The following is a 17,773-nucleotide window of genomic DNA, read 5'->3' on the forward strand; positions in this document are numbered from 1 at the left end:
TTTGGAAGTATGGAAGTACTTCCTGCATTCAAATGGAATTTAAGACAAAACCTCCTTTGAAGAGCAAAGTTTCTGCTCAATTTTTTTTTGGACCTGAGAGCCTTTGCAATGTAAGAAATATGAAATCAAGACCCCAATCAGCTGTGAAATTCTGCAGGTGAGAACCAACCCAGACAAAATGGGGACTTCTTTTCTGAGGTTAACAATAAGAAAAGGAAATGAGGACCTGTAAAATATTCTCGTAGCTCTTGCAATAAATACAAGTAACAATATAGTATCAATACTTGGGACTGCACCAGCAGAATTATTTTCCTTTCAGAAGTTACCATTGATTCTGAAGCACAACAGAGGATGTAACCAGCAGAGACATACCAAAAGACAGTATCATGCATTGATGACAGAGTGTTTCAGGCATAGCTCAGAAGTTCTGTATTGATAAGGATGTTAATGCACATTCTGTACATAATCCTGGCAACATGCTTCATAATCTTTATACTTTCAGTAACAGTTGGTGCTTTTTTTCATGAAACGCAGCCATTCCCACTTCAAACTACCCCAGCAACAGTCCCTACCTGCCCAAGCATCCTGTTTTCATCCAGCTGCCCCCTCCCCTGAATTTTGCCTTCCCTTAAGAGTGCATGAATAGAGAATTGCAAACATTTCACACTGCACGTTCCACTCCAAGTCCTGGATGAGGGGCCTGTTTATTCTATGAATATTGCACTTATCCACTCATTGGATTTCTTTTTTTTTTCTTTTTTCTTTTTTTTTTTTTTTTCAAGAATGCAGAGTATTTGGGAACAAATAGAAAAAATTAGCAGGATACAACACAGGAAAATATGAGTTATTAACAAGCTAGCTATGAAGATCTAAAATCAAATAGTACTAGTTCTATTCTGTTAATACTAGTAATATGAAAATAATGAATGCTTTATCAAAGTCCCTTGTTTTTCATATAAGATAAAAGCAGTAACTTTCTTTTTAACTGAGGAAAGCGATGAATATATATTACAATAAAATATGATTCATTAAGATCTGAAAGTGATGAAAACAATTATATAATGCCTTCGTCAAACATTAGAGCATCATAACGGAAAGAGTCTCTAGGCTGCACATCCACAAGGGCCAAATCCATTTTTTAGCCTTACCCGTGCTGACGTGAAATTCTATTTTTAAGAGTCTAACCGTGAGCCAATTTCAATCCTTCATTATTGTGTATTTTCTATTATTGTACACATCAAATAAAAAAAAAAACTTCCTGTCGACACATCAGCTAAGTATCTAGACACATGCCCATCATATCTTTTATCTTGAAAAATTTGGCTTGCAAAGGACTGGTACCTATGACTACACCCACCCAATGCAAGGTGTGAGAGCTAAAACAATTAACAGGAATTGCCTCCCATAGGGAAGGGCTCCTAACAAAAATGTATTACTCTTGCTGTTATGAGAAAGAGTTTTGAGAGGGAAACCAGCAATTAAACTTTTCAGGCATTATATAAAACTCAATAACGAACTCAGAAGTGCTCATTATTATTAAAGTTGCAGTATACAGCAAGACACAATTTTCACATTCTCAAATTTTGTTCTCTGGCATTGGGAGTTTGGATTTTCTGCTGGTCCAAATTCAAGACTTTTTGAAAAGCACGGACAGCGGGGGTGAGAGCAACGCAGCGACAGCAGCTGCCTCTTCCCCCGGAGGAGGGCCCCCTTCAGCTGCAAGTGGCTTTGCCCAAGCCCTGCAGAGCTCTTCCTCTTAACTATCTGCTTCAAGAATAAACCAGAAATAGAGAAATTTAAACAGTACTATTGATTTCTGCATTGAGTGTTCACTGAGGTGTTATTTAAATATTGCTCTTGATCCAGTGTCAGTTTTGACAAATTTAGTAAAAAAAGCTTAAGGAGACATTAACATTTTAGAAAAGAGCTGAAACACTTATAGCACTACATTGTCCTTTTGGGCACCGTGCCAGGTTTTCCTGCCCTGCAGCGTTTCTGATTTAGTTGAAGGCCTTTCGCACTGTTTCACAGCCAACGGTGGAAAGGGCTTGTTATTTCAGGTATCAGTGGAGCTGACCAAAACCAGGTGCTTGCCAATGAAAAAAAAATAATAAAATAATGCTCTTCCTCATATCTCTTGGTTGAATGAATCAAAAAAGACATCAACGAGAAATGCAGCGACAATGGTAAAATACAAAGGGGAAAAAACTGCATTGGAGGATATTTGCTTTAACAGTGCCCTTTAAAACAGGCACCGTATAATGGGAAGCCCAAACCAAAGATCTCCCACAAGGCAGGAAGCCTGGCATGCCAGCAGTGGCCCACATTCATTTCTAGCATCAAGCAGGGCATTTGCACCCCACCATTTTGCTGGTGCAGGTGAGGGCAGAGGAAGGAGGGAGGCCACGAGCTTTGCAGCCCATCTATAGCCTCTGGCATCTCCTCAGGGGCCCATGAAGCCTTTGAGATGGGATAAAAGAGCAATTGAGCCATAAACACTGGGCTGCTGCTTGAGAAAACCCTGGCAGTACTGCAGGCACCCTCACTCTGTAATCCCTTGCACCACTTGGAGCTTGACAAACCATCTCCCTGCAAAAGCCAGAGCTGAAGAAGCAAGCCAGTGGGTGGAAAGGGAGCTGTGTGACAGACTGATGTCTCTTACAGAGCTGGCCCGTGTTTCACAGGCAGACCCTGAAGTCCTCACACTGACCTGAGCCTCACGTTGGGCTTGCATCCACCGGGGAGCAGCCTCATGCAAGGCGCACAGCAGCCAGGCAACACAACCAGTCTGCCAAAAACAGCTTTGCCACCCCAAACCTTGTAAGGACTCCTGCAGTTCAGAGGTGCACCGGGCTTGGCCTTGCTGGATTTTAAGGGTGAACATTTACAGTAGTCCAGGCTCTCCCACCTGCTGCTTCTTTCCTGTCCCTGGGCAGGGGCTCACATCATGCCGCACCGTACTCAGAGAATTCAGTGGCTCAATGCAGAAGATCTGGGAGCTGTGCTTTTGCATCCACTCAAAGAGATGACCTAGTGGGAATGTCTTTAAACAAAACTTTAGAATATTTTAAATAATAAGTTAATTCTTAATAAATATGTGCTTCAAGAAAATGATAATTATATACTGCGCCTTTAAATAATGCACTTAGTTCTCTGCATTGGCTTCCATTTTGGGTTTTCTTATTGTTAAAGTGCATTAATTCAAAATAATGAACCACTTCCGCATCATTATTGTTAAAATAAATCATAACAACATTAATACGAGTCACTAAGTCACTACTATTAGTACTGCAATCTAGCAGATAACTCTATGTATTGCTCTATTTAATACTGTCCAGCAGAAGAATATAATACTTCTATTATAATCTCACAACAACTCCAGCAGCCTTTTATGGCTGCTACCATATTAGTACAACTAAAAATGGGGAGCAGTTTGAGAGACAGGGCCAAAATGCCTCAGATACACATCCAGCAGAGATGTAGCTAACTGGATATATACATATATATTATATGGTAACATGTAAGGTACAAAGAGGACCCTACACACTGTGACATGAGCTGTTGTGCAGATACACCTCCTTCTCTTGCCACCACAATTTAAAGGGATCCCAAACACCCTCCCTCCCCAGTTGGATACAGAGCTGCTCAAACCACAGCACAGTTTGTAGCCAAGTTGCCTGGATGCTGTTTCAGCTATCAAAAGGACATCAGTCAGGTAAGCTGTGGGCAACTCTCTCAACGTTACCATGAAAATTAATTAAAAACCCAAACCATACACACACACACGAAAATAATAAAGACAAGAACAACATATAAATTGTGGAAATTTTTTTTGGCAGAGAAACATCCCCAGCAACACGTGATATTGTTGTCCTATTTTACTCAGCGCCTTGATCCCAGCTATTTTAAAGTCTTTATAACCTTTACCTTCCAAGCCAAATCGGTATGAAGCTTTGGTGGAAAAAGGGCATGTATCATTTTGTGTAAGTGAAATGTCTGCCTCCTCCCCCCTAAAATAGATTTATAACACTGCCTGTTGTTTAAAGGAACTTGGTATTGATCTTGAGTGATTAACAAGGCCATTAAATAATAATAAAAAAAAGGCGTGACTTCCTCAAATACTGCAGGGATTTAGCCAATAATGTTTACAGTACAAGTGTTGGCTACCTCCATATTCAGAGCCTATTCCAATGGATGCTTCTTGCATTTCCCACCACATTACCCCGCTTCAAAGCATGAGTTAAGAAAGGCAAACAGAAAAGGAACTAGAGGCACCTTCCTGCTCAGATGCCTTGTAGACCTAATTGCTTTGATTCTAAATCTCTGAGCCTGAGAAGCACAGACATACTTTCCAGTACAAATGTACTTTTTGGATTCAAGTTGGAACAGAAACACACATTTGGCTCCTACTTCAGTTTTAAAACTCTTCTGGTAAAACGAAGCAAAAAAATTAAAGTAAACCCAGAATGCACAGAAAAGACAAAACCAAAACACAGATAAACAGGTCCCCAAAAATATACAAATTAAGAATGTGCAGACTGAGTTTGATGGCTTTTTCCCTCCCCCCCTCATTGTAAACACTGATGTAGCAGAAGGTTACAGCTATTTCTAACTAACACCTTGGTGGGCCCTGCCAGCCGTCAGCATGCTTGGAGTCGGACCAGATCACAAAACCAGAAGTAACACATTTGACAGCTTTGTCTTCAGTGTCTTAAGGGTCTTCTGTACATTTTGATATTACAAGAAGTTTTGAGAAACCCAACTCTGAGAGGAGAATCAACCAGGATCACCTGGCAGGAGTCAGGCACAGAACCAAATATGGAGCCTACAAAGTAATCAATGTGCTTAAGCATGGGGTTTGTAGGTTTGTTTTTACAAGCACCAGTAGGCATTGCTGCCCTAGAACACCTGAAATCCCAACTCAAAGAACAAGACAGAACAAAAGGAAACAAAAAGCCCCCAACCAACACCACCTGATTTGCCTTTTCCTGTGAGTTAGCAGTAACAAGAAAACACAGCCAAAGTCAGAGACCAAATCTCTCCATGATGAAAAGGCTCCAACTCTAGACCAACCAGCTATTGAGAACAGTAAAAAAAACAACAACAACAAAAAGGGAACATCTCCAAAGGATTAGAGTCCCTCCATGTGTCCGTAACTCCCATTCACTTCTCACTGTAAGTTGTGGAAAAGAATCCAAAACTTGGGTATTCCATGTACGGACAAGAAGGAGGAGAAAGGGAGCCAAGATTGTAAAATAGTTTGGCACAAAACTCTCCATGTAGACGCATGTGTATTTCTCTCTCACAAAAGGCACACATTTGGTTTCCTATCAATAATGGGAAAGATGGGATGTCATACCCTGTTACACATACAAGATTATTAACAACTTCACAAAAAGGCATTTGACTATGCTGCATCTTCCTCGTGGATGCTAACAACATGTTAACCCCACAAACCTCTCCAGAACATGGCAGATCTGTCCGCAGCACAGACTCCTTTGTCCCTTTGTATAAACTGGAGCACAGGGAAATGTCTTTTTGTGTAGCAATTATTTTTTCCACATGTACACAGCAGGAACAGTATAAATTAGGGAGGTTAAAGATATTGCAATATTAGTTCTTTTTCTCCAAGTAATTTGAGGGCACCCAGCCTTTGAAAGGCTTCACATCATTCATGATCTGGCAGTACCACCAGCCGTTTGGGTTCCTTTCGAGGACTTCCATGCAGACACCTTCCTGAAACCCTGCAGTCTCCTCATCACCTTCATAGTCTGCAATGGAAACATAGATGTCCTTGAGATTGTTGTGGATGAACTGGGATTTCTCAATGGGCTTTGGTCTGACTGTGGATACAGGAATCCCATTCCTCTGGGTGGGAAGGTTGGAGGTGGTCTCTGAGCCTTCTGTACCCGACCGCTCAGGCTGCTTTCCCTTCGTGTCCCCAGGCTGTGACCGTGCGTTGCTGAAGGATGAATTCCGACGGACGCTCCTAAGATGATCTGTAGCTGTTAACGACTCATTTCTGCGCAAGGAACATGACAGGTTATTATCCTTTGGTGGTGCAGACACGAACACTGACTGCGGCCGGACAGCAAGTTGCCTCACACCATTCCTCATTTTGACTGGCCCTGATGTTTTTGAAAAACCACCAGGAGGCTTGCTTGGGATGGGTGGCGTTGCGCGTTTGCTCTGGTTGATGGTGTTCAAAACCTGAACCCTCTTCTCTATCTTCTCTAAACTGTTTGACTTGTTTTCATTTTTCCTGTTCCTGGCAAATGAAGCATCAGCCTCCTCTGATGTGGTTTCTCGCTGGTTATCAGGGAGAGCCAAATAATGGGAAGGAGCCCAGCCTTCCATGTCTCCGTATTTCAGGTACCACCACCCACTGGCTTGCTTTTCCAGCACTTCCACTTCTACTCCTGCTGGGAAGCAAATTTCAGAATCCTGCACCTTTTGGTACGAGTCAGTGGTCACATAAAAACATCTAGAGTCATTTTCTTGCTCAGCTTTGGCTGGATGGCTAGAGCAGAAAATGCCACGAGAAGGAGCTGTAATGAGATCAGCTGAGCTTCTCCTGACAGGATCATCTTGGTTTTCAGAACCTGTGTGTGGGGGGCTCTCAGAATCTTCACTTCTTGAACCTTTAAGTCCACCTCTGAGTTGCCCAGTTGGCCTCAGCTGACGCCTCAAAGTGCTGATATCCATCTTTTCTTGGCTCTGAGAGTCTGCCTTGTTTAGGAAGGGTTTGGGCCGAACGATTGGCTTTGCTCTAATGGAAGGACTCTGCCCAGGCTCTTTCTTCATGCCCGTTCTTGGCATGCTCCGTAAGCCAACATCTGAAGCTGACCTTGGTTTTGTCTCCTCACTCCTGGAATAGTGGCATTTTCCAAGATCAGGCTGAATGTTTTTGTCTGTCTTAAGTGTCACAAGCGATGATTTAGGAGAGCTGGAACATGGAGAACTCCTTCGGATCAAGGAAAGAGAGGAGCTTTTCTGAGAATCTGAGTCTCCACTAGATTCCTTATTGCACAAAGCATCTTCCACATAACGTCTGAATCCCTCGTTCTCATAGATGGTCTCTTCCTCGTGAGCAACATCTTCTGAAGATTCTCCTACTTTGAACTTTGCTTTTTGAAGCGATGACACAGGAGAGGGCTTGAGGGGCTGAAACAGTCGTTTTTCTGGAGTGCTCTCTTCATGATGACTTTCACTCACTTCACACTCTGAGTCAAAGCCAAAGGCAGGCACATCATACTCAGGTTCTTCATATTTCAGCTTGTGGGGAGAGTCCTGGGTGTCTCCTGAAGAAACTGTCCCAGGAGTTGTTCCTTCTTCAGAGTCTTTCGGTTTACTGGGAGGTGCTGGGGGAGGAACTTTTGGGCGGGTTAAAGTACTGGTTCTTCTGTTTAAATTCGGTTTCTTCCTCTTATCAATATAAGAAGCTGGAGCCCATCCTTCCTTCTCTCCAATCTGCACATACCACCAGCCACCGGAATTTTTTTCTATTACCTAAGAGATGACAAGCAACATGTTACTTAGACAAAAATCTCAACCAATTGCTTTCCACTCCTCTCCTTTCAATCCAATCCCCCAAAATAGCCAAATAATTCAATTTTTCCAGCTGCACTGTTAAGACTCACCTCTGCTTTTTGTCCTCCACGAAAGCTTATGCCATCAGAGATACATGACTGGAACTCTGCAATGGTGTAGTATTCCACTTCCACAGATGGTGGCTCTGGTGGTTTGGGCAACTGAAATCCCTATGGCAAAGAGTTTTGTTCAATTAAACCAAAGAAACAGTGGGCTGAACAGCAGTATGAACAAATATTTTAATTTATTCACTAAAACTCTCCTTATTCCTGTACTACTTCCTAATGGTAACTTCCCAGTTCTCTGTAGTGGAAGCTGATGTATTGAGATGGGCGAAAAGAGAGAAGCCTTTCAAAATACAGAGTGTTCATGCCACCTTCACCAGCTATTAAGATTGTGGTAATCTTTACCTGAACAGTAAAACATTGTACTGAGTGTGAGCTGCTGTTCCAGTCACAGTAACAACAGCCCATTTACTCTGAGATTTTGTCCAAAAAGATTCAGTTCTGGATGTCTTGCCACAACTGTAGAAAACAGCATTGCACAGGCCTGTACATTGATTCAGCCTATCTTCAAATATATTACCTTCAAATGTAATCCTCATTAATTACTGCTCTTAATCTGCTGCTGGATTCTTAAATATGAGATATTCAGTAATATAAGCTAATGGGCATCTGCTGTAACCAGAAACAACAATAATACCACAGACCCCTATGAAGAGCTTTGCTCAGCTAAAGTGATAAGAGAAAGGAAGGACTTTACTATGGGATCAGAAGATTCCAGTTCCTCCTCATAGCAGAGACCCAGAACCTCTACTCAATCCCCACACAACCTGCATTTAAATTGCATAGAGGCTCGACAAGCAGCAGGACACTGCTATTTACAGTCAACCTGTTAGCATATCAGACTCCTCTAAAAGCTAACTGCCTTTACTTTAGTATGTCACATTTTAGAGTTTTTTACAGTTATTCTTGAGGCAATAAATGGCACAAAGGTCCTTTCAAGAATTTTTATATCAAAAGCTTTTCTGATTAGCACATTGTTCATCTATGGAACAACTAGATGATGGTGAAGCTTCTCAGCTTCTGCACTTCACTGCTTATGGTTATAACACAAGAATTGCAGTATGTCAGTATTTCTTGAACCCAGGTCAGACCTGTCACAGGGAGATGCAGGACAACCAAAGACATAAAATGATCCTAAGCCACTAATGGGAGAAAGAAAAGTTGCATACTGTGCTTTATTCACACACTCCCTCATTTCTAAGATACCCTCATTGTAACTAACAATTTATGTTTCATCACGCACAGCATGTGGTACTTCACAGAGAAAGCATCACTGCACCTTAGGAACCGTGTCTAACAATGTTATAATTGGATGTTTCTGCACTATAAATGCTGAAATACAGCAGAAGTGCAGCATAATAAAATGCCTTCAGATAATAGGATGGTTTGGATTAAATGAAGATAATTGGAAACAGCAGACATGTTCAGGGTTTCACATATACTATCATTGTTATTTTTAACATGGGATTAAGCGTAGTAGTCTTGCCAAAACAAGGTCTAATTGAAAATAATGCAAAGAGAAACAGGAAGAAAATGCTAATGTGCTATTAATCTAGTTTGTTAAAGAGATATCTCAGATGACATAAGAAAATTACAAGTCACATACTCCTCATAAAGGATACAGCAAAGATTAAACACTGTGTATTGCCTAGTTATAAACAAGTTATTGGCATGACTTTTGTGCAAATAGATTACTGTGTAGTTCCCATCTGAAGATGACAGTCCTAATCTCAAATTGGTCCAAATTTACAGAACTCTAGCTTTGAGGATAAACAATCATATGAGGTCTCATTCCTGCAACACACATCCTTCCATAGGATCCAAAGTCACTTTAAACATACAAAAGAGTGAAGCTTAGCCACTTCAAAGATAGCAGCAATGGAAGGAGTGGAGACATTCCCAGTTGTTAAAGACAAGAGAAGGTCAAAAGATCTAGTCTGGGCTGAAGACAACTAGAGGAACTTTAAACCTTCGGAGTCAGCATATGGGCTTTAATGCTCATGCACAGAATATCATAGCTTTGGGATGTTCTCCCTTCAGTTCAATACCTGCTTAGCGGGGGCAACATTTTCAAAAAACAAGAAATTCCCCGTTAACATGAGGATGCCCGGAGATCTTCTCAATACTTAGACAATATGAGCAGGCATGCAAATAAAGGAATTCTCAGATACACCCCAGATCTTGTACAGCTGCTGTCTCATAAAGCACCTGCACACCTTTCCCACTGCTAATATATACCATAAAACAATACAAACCAGACTAGATTCTCTTCGTGGGGGCGGCCTTGTTCTTAAATTTGGAGAACCTGAGCAAGAAAGGCAGAAGAGAGTTAACTTAGTAAGTACTGCTAAACATTCTTCAGCAGCTCTCTATTGTTATACAGTTTGAGAATATTAGAAGTCAGTAGTTGCAATATTCAAGGCATCTCTGTGAAACAAGATAGAAATACCAAGGTAGCGTAGCTATTCATCTCAGCTAAGCCAGCAAATTTAAGTGGAAATCACTGCCAGAAAGTAGTGGATTGTATTTTCTGCTGGAACTGACCAGTTCTACTGGAGACAGGCCAGCAAAGAATTGGCCTAATATCTAGTTTTCCCCCCAGCAGTAAAAATAATCCACTAAATTAATAACACTTGCACTGTCCCCTATCACAGTGTCTTGCCACTCCTTGTACAGACTAGCGTTGCCATCTGCATTTTGCAGATGAAGCAGTAAAAGCATTATAGCAACTTGCCCCAGGAAAAGAGTAGAACAAACGCAAGAGAAGACACAGGTGGTCTCCTTGACTTCAACACACCACCATTTGCATTACTGGGAGTGGGGAGCACATTTTAGAGTGTGCAAGAGGAAAAAGACTTCTCTGGAAGAAAATAGAAAAGTAAATGCATGCCAGCTAAGATAAAGAACCAGCCAGTCCTGTATAAAGTGAGTTAAATGTTATCACTTCTAATGAGGGGCCATGTCCTGGGGTCCCTGCAGATCTACAGACAGTGTAAAAATCTGCTTAGATGGACTTAGCTATAAGGTCAGGACTTATGAAACCTTAGCTGACAGGCAATGACAGCCCTGAAAAGCAGCAAACAAGAATTAATTGCAAGCCAGGCCACTTTAATGCCTTACTTATTTGAGCTCTTTGCGGTGCTATCCTTGCAATGGCTGGGGATCCCTGGGCCAGTTTGGAAGCCTGTTTGTCTGGGGTCATCATGGCATTGCCATTAGAGTCATTGCACAGGATGGGCAAACTGATTTCCTTCTTGGTGATGTGGGTTTCTGCAGTCTCATTTTCTGATTGAGTTTCCTTGTCAGTGGATGACTTCTTGTTTAGCAGGTTGCTGATCTCCATGATGTTTCCTATGATTTCCACTGGCCCAGTTAAATTCTTTTTTCTAGATGGAAGATCATCTTTAGCCTTCTTCAGATATGAAGCTGGGGCCCAGCCCTCTTTGCCTAGATACCTGCAGATGCAAAAGGAATTGTCATCACATCAAACCAGCCTTGTCACATGTTTCAGGTATAATAGCTAAGGCAAAAGTGATGGATGATAACATAAATAAAAATCTGCAGTTATCAGATAAGCTAATTTTATTTATTTTCATTTTACTTGTGGTCTCTATTAATTTATTACCTATTAGACATCTCAGTCAGCTGAGCTAGCAGTGAACTGTGAAATGCTGTTAACAGCCACTTATCCTAAGGAAGGAGTCTTTCTGGGTAAGAAATACAGTTACTTACAAAGCAAAGGGCTTCATCAGTTTTTTTTATGCCAGATTCAGACAGAACTGCAAACTCAATATTTTCCCATACAGCAAAAAAGCCAACTGGCAAGTAAAGTATTTTAATAGTTTTAATACTTCTCAAAATGGAGAAGGACTAAAATATGGGAGTACATAGCCCAGTGCAGAGCCCCTATGTCTGGAGTTCATAATGCCTTTGTGCAAGCCTCTCCCCTTGCAGTTAGAATAATGAACACTGCCCCTCCTCCCACAACTCCCAATCCTGTATGATCAGCCTCCCTGGTAGAGAATATGGGACTCTTAAACCACTGTGGCTTTCTCTAGCACTGCAAGGCTGAGAAACAATTTGACTAAGGAAAAATGGCTTTGGTGGAGACTCATTTTTTCTGAACAAGCTAGGGGCTATTTGAAGAAATAAACTGGGAAATCTGAACAAACACCTGAATCTAGCATGTGTTCCTGGAGCACCAGCCTGAACTGCTCATGCTGCACTTCAAATTGAAGTAATTCTCCCACGGCTGGGCTTTTGGGAAGATGGTTTTTCTAACTCCTGCCATTCCTAACACCTCAGCAGGGATTTCAGATTACAATCACACTCCAGGGAAGACCAAGTGGATGAACTCTGCTTTCCCTAATGAAACCCTAACTCGCTACAGAGTGAGTCACCGGAACCTTTCTCTCTCAAGATACCCAAAGCAGGCACTTGAACTGTAAGTGGGAAAACAGGCACCATTAAAATCCCGGTGCTCAGGAAATACAAAGGTTAAAACAGTAGGACTCTAAGGCTAATGAAAATGGAGACTCATTATACAGCAGAGAAAGGAGCTGGGGGAGGAGGGAAATATCAGCAAATCATTCCCTGGCAGCTGAGCAACTTTGTCATACCAACACTCAGATTCTGAGACTTGTGGCAAGATTTCTGTACGAGGACACACCCTGGACTCATTGAGCAAATCCAGACACTCAAGTGGCACTGGGACATTAGGGGGAGAACAGAAAAATGCACTGTAGCCTTGCTTCTCTAGACTTCTTCCTTACTCTTCCAGTACAAAAGCAAATACAATTGCTGTGCTTCCAGAAATGACCCCAAGGACCTTTCTGTCCAAACTCTTGCCTTTCCTCCCCTCCCCTCTAGATCAGTGTGTTTCTCCCTACATACCTGCCTTCTGTCACACATGAAGGCAAAGATATGGCATCTCTCCTGTTCAGAGCATTTAGTGACAAGTTTTTCCAAAGATTTTGGTGTCAGAGGAAAGCATCCCAACAACTCTGAGCTTTGTTTACCACATGAAGACTAACAAGAAGTAGCAGAAGGTAATGACTTGATTTGACTTCCAACAGATACACAGCATCCAGCCATTGATACAATGTCAAGTCACAATTTGAATCTATTCAATCTTGTTTTCTTTGAGGCTTTTCTGATAAGCCTCAAACCAAGTCAAGAAAAAAACAACAAAAAGCCTCAATATGTGCCTGTTGTGGCAAGGCACCTCTCACTGGCATCTTCCACCCCTGAAGACTTTAGGCTTCACCTGCTTTTATGGTAGGTGGCCCTTCTGCAAAGATACTGACCAATGCTTTCTGCTTCTTATGCATCAGGGAAGGTTTTTACAAAGGATGTTTATAACTGCAGATGATCTGGAGATGTAAAGTTTTTGTCTGTGAGAAAGCCACACTGGCCAATGCACTGAGCACTCGAGTTAAACAGAGCTTGATTGTGCAAAATCAGCAAGAAAGAACAGTTTACATCCATCTTAGTTTGTGGGGGACTTAACATGTTTAAGATCAGAAAGGCAGCCACAGGCAGGTTCTGTATTGCCTCCTTAGTTCTCCTGCCAACTGTACGTATTTGGATCAGCCCATACAACCCTGTGGCTTCAAACACCTCTGATCTCACATAGCTTTTCCCCCATGAATAGTAGCAGCAATAGCTGGACAGTTAATAACTCTGGGCAACATACCCTCAGTAGAGAGGCTGTTGCTGGTTATTTCTTCAGTGACTTAGTAAATTCAACCTGAAGCTAATACTGAGCAGTAGCTGCCAGCAACTGCCAATTTATTCGTGCAACTTCACTAATAAAAGCTACTTATGTAGGGTTACCTTTTTCACCTTAGTCCTTGAACTTGGCAATCCCAGAGCCCTTTGCTAAACTCTAGAAGACACTACTTGATCTCCTCATTCTATAGGTGAAAGAACTAAGGTAACTGCTAATCACCTTCTGATAAGTCCTGAACTGGTAATCATCTTAATTTCACATCTAAGAGTTGAATCACAAGCATCCTTCCTTCATTTATATTCACAACCTACTGGAGATATTTCAAAGCCCATGCTAGATTCCTCATTTCAGTGCACTACCACCACCCAACTGCACTTCATCAGGTCAGCTTGGGTCAGAACCACAAAATGAAGCAGGCAAATGACAAAAGCTTTACTTAGCATATTACTACTTGTTTGGCCTGCAAACGACTTGGACACCATGATATTACCTCCAGGTGACAGTACAAAGCAAGATCTAAATAATAAAGGCTAATGCCAGCTATGATGGTCCCTGGAAACACACAGATCCACCAAACTCAGTAGAACAGTAAGAAGAACACCAGGTCAGAGCCTTCCTTTCACTTCTCTTGAGCACCTGTGATTTTTTTTAAATAAGTCATAACGCATACATGACAAAATAAAAGAAGACACCAGCATTGCCTCTAGCTTCTACAGCACTGAATCAGGAAGGCTGTAGAATTAGATGCAGTGATTTGGTTCCTCGGTGATTCCAAAGCCCTCCCCTGTTTAATATTACATGAAGGAAAAAGTGGATTCAAACAATAGGAATGTTAAAAAGAAAAAAAGTCAGAACTGCCTCTGTGAGTCTGAGAGTCACATCTGCTTTCCAGCTCCAGAGCACTGGAATTACTCCAGAGGGAAGTAAGGCGGGGGGGGGAGAAGGGGTGAAGAAAAAGAAGAAAAAAAAAAAAAATTAAAAAAAAGGAAGAAAAAGAAGGAAAGGAAATGAGGATCAGCACATGGCCAGGAATTTGGGGAAATTACATATTTAAGGTGGAACAAGCTAATGTATTTAAGGCGGATTCAATTTGCAAGCTGTTGTTTTTATTTCTACACATTGATGTGTGTGCTCAGTGTCAGTTACCCAGCCCAGCACACAAGGCAGCAGGATTCAACCACAGTCTTTTCTTGCTCTCCTTCCCCTCACACTCAGTGCAGGAGAAGGAGCTGCTCCTTTTAAGGCAGTGAATACTCAGAAAAGTGTATATCTGCAGAAGATGAATACTTTTCCAAGTGGTACCTAATTGTACTCAGAGCGGTTTAAGTCTAATAAACAGCACAAGCAACTGGAGATCAGCTACCAAGGCTGCAAAGGACCAGGCTTGTCAAGGATGGATCACAGCATCAGCATTTCCAAAAGTGTTGCCCATGTGAAAGAAACCAAACCTGTTTCTAAGATCAGCTTAATCCTCCAGCAAGACTGCAGAATAGTGCACCAGAGCAGCTAACACCAAACACACTTGTCACACACATATAGTGAACACTTTCCCCACCTTTCAACAAGAAGAGGGGTTTGCTCAACTCAATATGCCTCTTACAAAAAAGTCAAGGATATTCTGCATTTCCCAGCTACCATGGGGTGATTAGGGCATCCACTGTCTTTCCAGTAGATCACCATGAAGGAGTGACTGCAGCAAGTGTCACTGTCACCAGAATGCAATTCTGATATACAGAAAAATTTGCTTTTTTGAGTTGGTCTGAAGGAGTATGTGAGGAAAAGAGGAGAAAAAGAAATTCTGCTTTACTGGAACTGTTAATAAAATTAGCAGAAACCTACACTGGTACTAAGGCTTCATTTTAGAAGAAGAAGAACAAAATAAACTAAAGAAGTGTTCCAATGTTTCTCCCCTCAGAAAACCTATGTGCTCTTGATTTCTCTATCTGCAACTTTGGATTCAACTCCTGTGAATGATTAAAGGAGAAAAATATGTGACCTGACCAAACCCAGGCATTTTTTAGTTCCTCCTATCTAGAATGCCTTCCTGGCTCCACTGCTATCTTTATTAGCTTATTCCCTCTATGGGAGCATTAGATAGAAAGAAAAAAAAAAGTTTTCTAAGTAATGGAATTCAAGAAAAACAACATTGCTGCAGTCAGCATTTTCATAGCCCTCATTCATAGCTGATAAATCAAGCAGAATTCAAACAAAAGCAAGTTATGGCTGGGGGGGGGGAAGAGGGAAAAGTCATCACTATAATTACATGCTCAATAGAAAATAAGATTACCAGATGAGATGTTTTGCACTGGCTGAGAGATAAACTCCATTTTTGAGCTACCTGTTGTACCACATCTTGTTTAAAGAGAAATGAGGTGTCACAGCACTGCTGCATTCACACATAGATACAAAACAAGGATCAGAATAATGAGAGAGCACTAAAACCTGAAGTGTTGAGTGAATGTAGATGGAGAAAGCTCTCATTAAGTGCTCATCCTGAAATCTTTTATCACTATCTGAGACATATCTAACCTACATTCTCTCTCTGTGAGCATTTAAAAAGGAGATTTCTAGGTCACAAGTCTCCTCTATGACTGCTGTTTAAAATTCATAACAAAGTTTAATGCATTGATGGTAACTTAAAGCCTGTCCTTAGAATCCAGTTCCTCTACATTAGGAATACCTAATGTAGATAGGCAGAAATCGGGCAAATTAGTTGAAACAATTTGGAAAAGGGCTCCAGCCAGAAAACTGATCTCTTATATACCTGAAAATAGCACTACCTGCCCCCAGCACAAGCGGCGTTTCATGATTGCTATAAATAAACATGTTGCAGAACAGCTCTTATACTGGAAGCACATAAAAAATTGCACACAACAGAAAGCCTGTTTAGGTCTCAAAGATCTTAACTCCGATATGGGCTTTTAACTTGAAGGAAAAAAAAAATAATCTACAGGTTCAGGAATTTCTTCACTGGAATGGTCCACAGCTTTTTGCAGACACTGTAGTATTACTTTAATTGTCATTGTATCGTCTTAGCCTGATCTTTACATCTCTTCAAGATGTGTTATAAACAATTTGGGCATCCTTAGTCAGCTGCAGAATAATTTAAATGCTAACATTAAGTGAATAATAAGAAAACTCCACTGTCACAGGTTCTGCAGCAATCTGGCTGCAAGGTATCTTTACCTTATGTACCACCATCCTTCCAGGTTCTTTTGGATGACCTCCACGGTGACCCCTTTTTCGAATCCAATCTCATCCTTCCCCTGGCTGGCATACGGCTGGATAGTGACATATTTCTCTTCTAGTGAAGGGAGAAAAGGTAACATCAGTTAGGATCAGAATCAGTCCAGCTGTTTTTCTGTTCTGCTTGCTTTTAAACTGTTATGCTGTGATTACGTGGAGCCATTACAAAAGGCGGAGCCCTGCTCAGGGGCCCACTGATTATTTATGCTGACGACATGACAGATAATCAGCCCCTTGCCACTACCCTGCTGCTGATAATCACAAAGTGCTTCCATGCCAATAGTGACAAAAGTCTCCAGAGAGCTTTCCCCTTTCTTCCTGCTCCCACCCCCCTCCAAGTTCCTCGAGCGGGTAAGGGAGAGGATTTGAAGCTGGACTTAACTCCCATACTATAACTTGACAGAATCAACTCAGCTGCCAAATCAGCCAAGCGTCACTGCAGGAGCTCCAGCCAGTTGGCTCTTCTGAACACGCACATGGCTGCACGGAGCATTGTGTTACTGAAACCCGAGCCCTGCATCCCGAGAGGGACTGATCCTCCCCAGCTCAGAGGGGTTGCCACATCAGGCTGCTCTCTTTGCACCTCTCAAACAGTGTGTGTCTACAGCAACCAGCTTGAAACAGCATTTTTCAAGTGACAAAAGAATGTAAGCATTTTGCATCAGAGGAGACCATGCAGCATCTTGCATTCTCGGGTTCTGAAGAGTTTCGCAAACATACATTTGATAGACCTTCCTCCAGAGAAATACATGGGTGGCAGTGGAAAAGGAGGACCAGAACTTAAGATACATACTTCAAAAGTACAGCACAGATTTCAAGTATGGTGTTTAAGTCAAAACCTTAGCATCCCTGTTCACCTCCATCAGCCGTCCTCCTCCTGGCTGGGCACAGGTGAGCAGACTTGCTGAGAACAAGCAAACGAGCAAAGCAGAACAGACAACTTTCAGCACCTTTCTCCAAGCATCAGGAGTCATTTACTGTAGCATGTTCATCACACTCAAGGTCAACCTTTTCTTCATTAGCTTAAAAAATTACAACTGGCATTGAAAATGTGAACTACCAGCCTTAATGTGCAGGAGCAGACACAGAAACTGTTACCAAAACCCTCTCCTGAATGCAAGCCACAGTGCATGTAACAGCA

General features: G+C 41.8%; 1 protein-coding gene across 1 annotated transcript in view; it reads right to left on the reverse strand.

The window, feature by feature from the left end:
• Nucleotides 1–5,128: 5,128 nt before the first annotated feature.
• Nucleotides 5,129–17,773, reverse strand: part of SH3PXD2A (SH3 and PX domains 2A) — a 209,944-nt gene continuing 197,299 nt past the window's right edge. Inside the window, exons 9-13 of the mRNA XM_010007894.1 lie at nt 16,573–16,690; nt 10,776–11,110; nt 9,911–9,960; nt 7,641–7,760; nt 5,129–7,509 (exon numbers count right to left, since the gene is read on the reverse strand). Coding sequence (XP_010006196.1) covers nt 5,614–7,509; nt 7,641–7,760; nt 9,911–9,960; nt 10,776–11,110; nt 16,573–16,690 — 2,519 coding nt within the window. The 3' untranslated portion in view covers nt 5,129–5,613. The remainder of the gene's footprint in view (nt 7,510–7,640; nt 7,761–9,910; nt 9,961–10,775; nt 11,111–16,572; nt 16,691–17,773) is intronic.

Source organism: Chaetura pelagica, unplaced genomic scaffold (genome assembly GCF_000747805.2).
Source record: "Chaetura pelagica isolate M959 unplaced genomic scaffold, ChaPel_1.0 scaffold531, whole genome shotgun sequence".
Lineage (NCBI taxonomy): Eukaryota > Metazoa > Chordata > Aves > Apodiformes > Apodidae > Chaetura > Chaetura pelagica.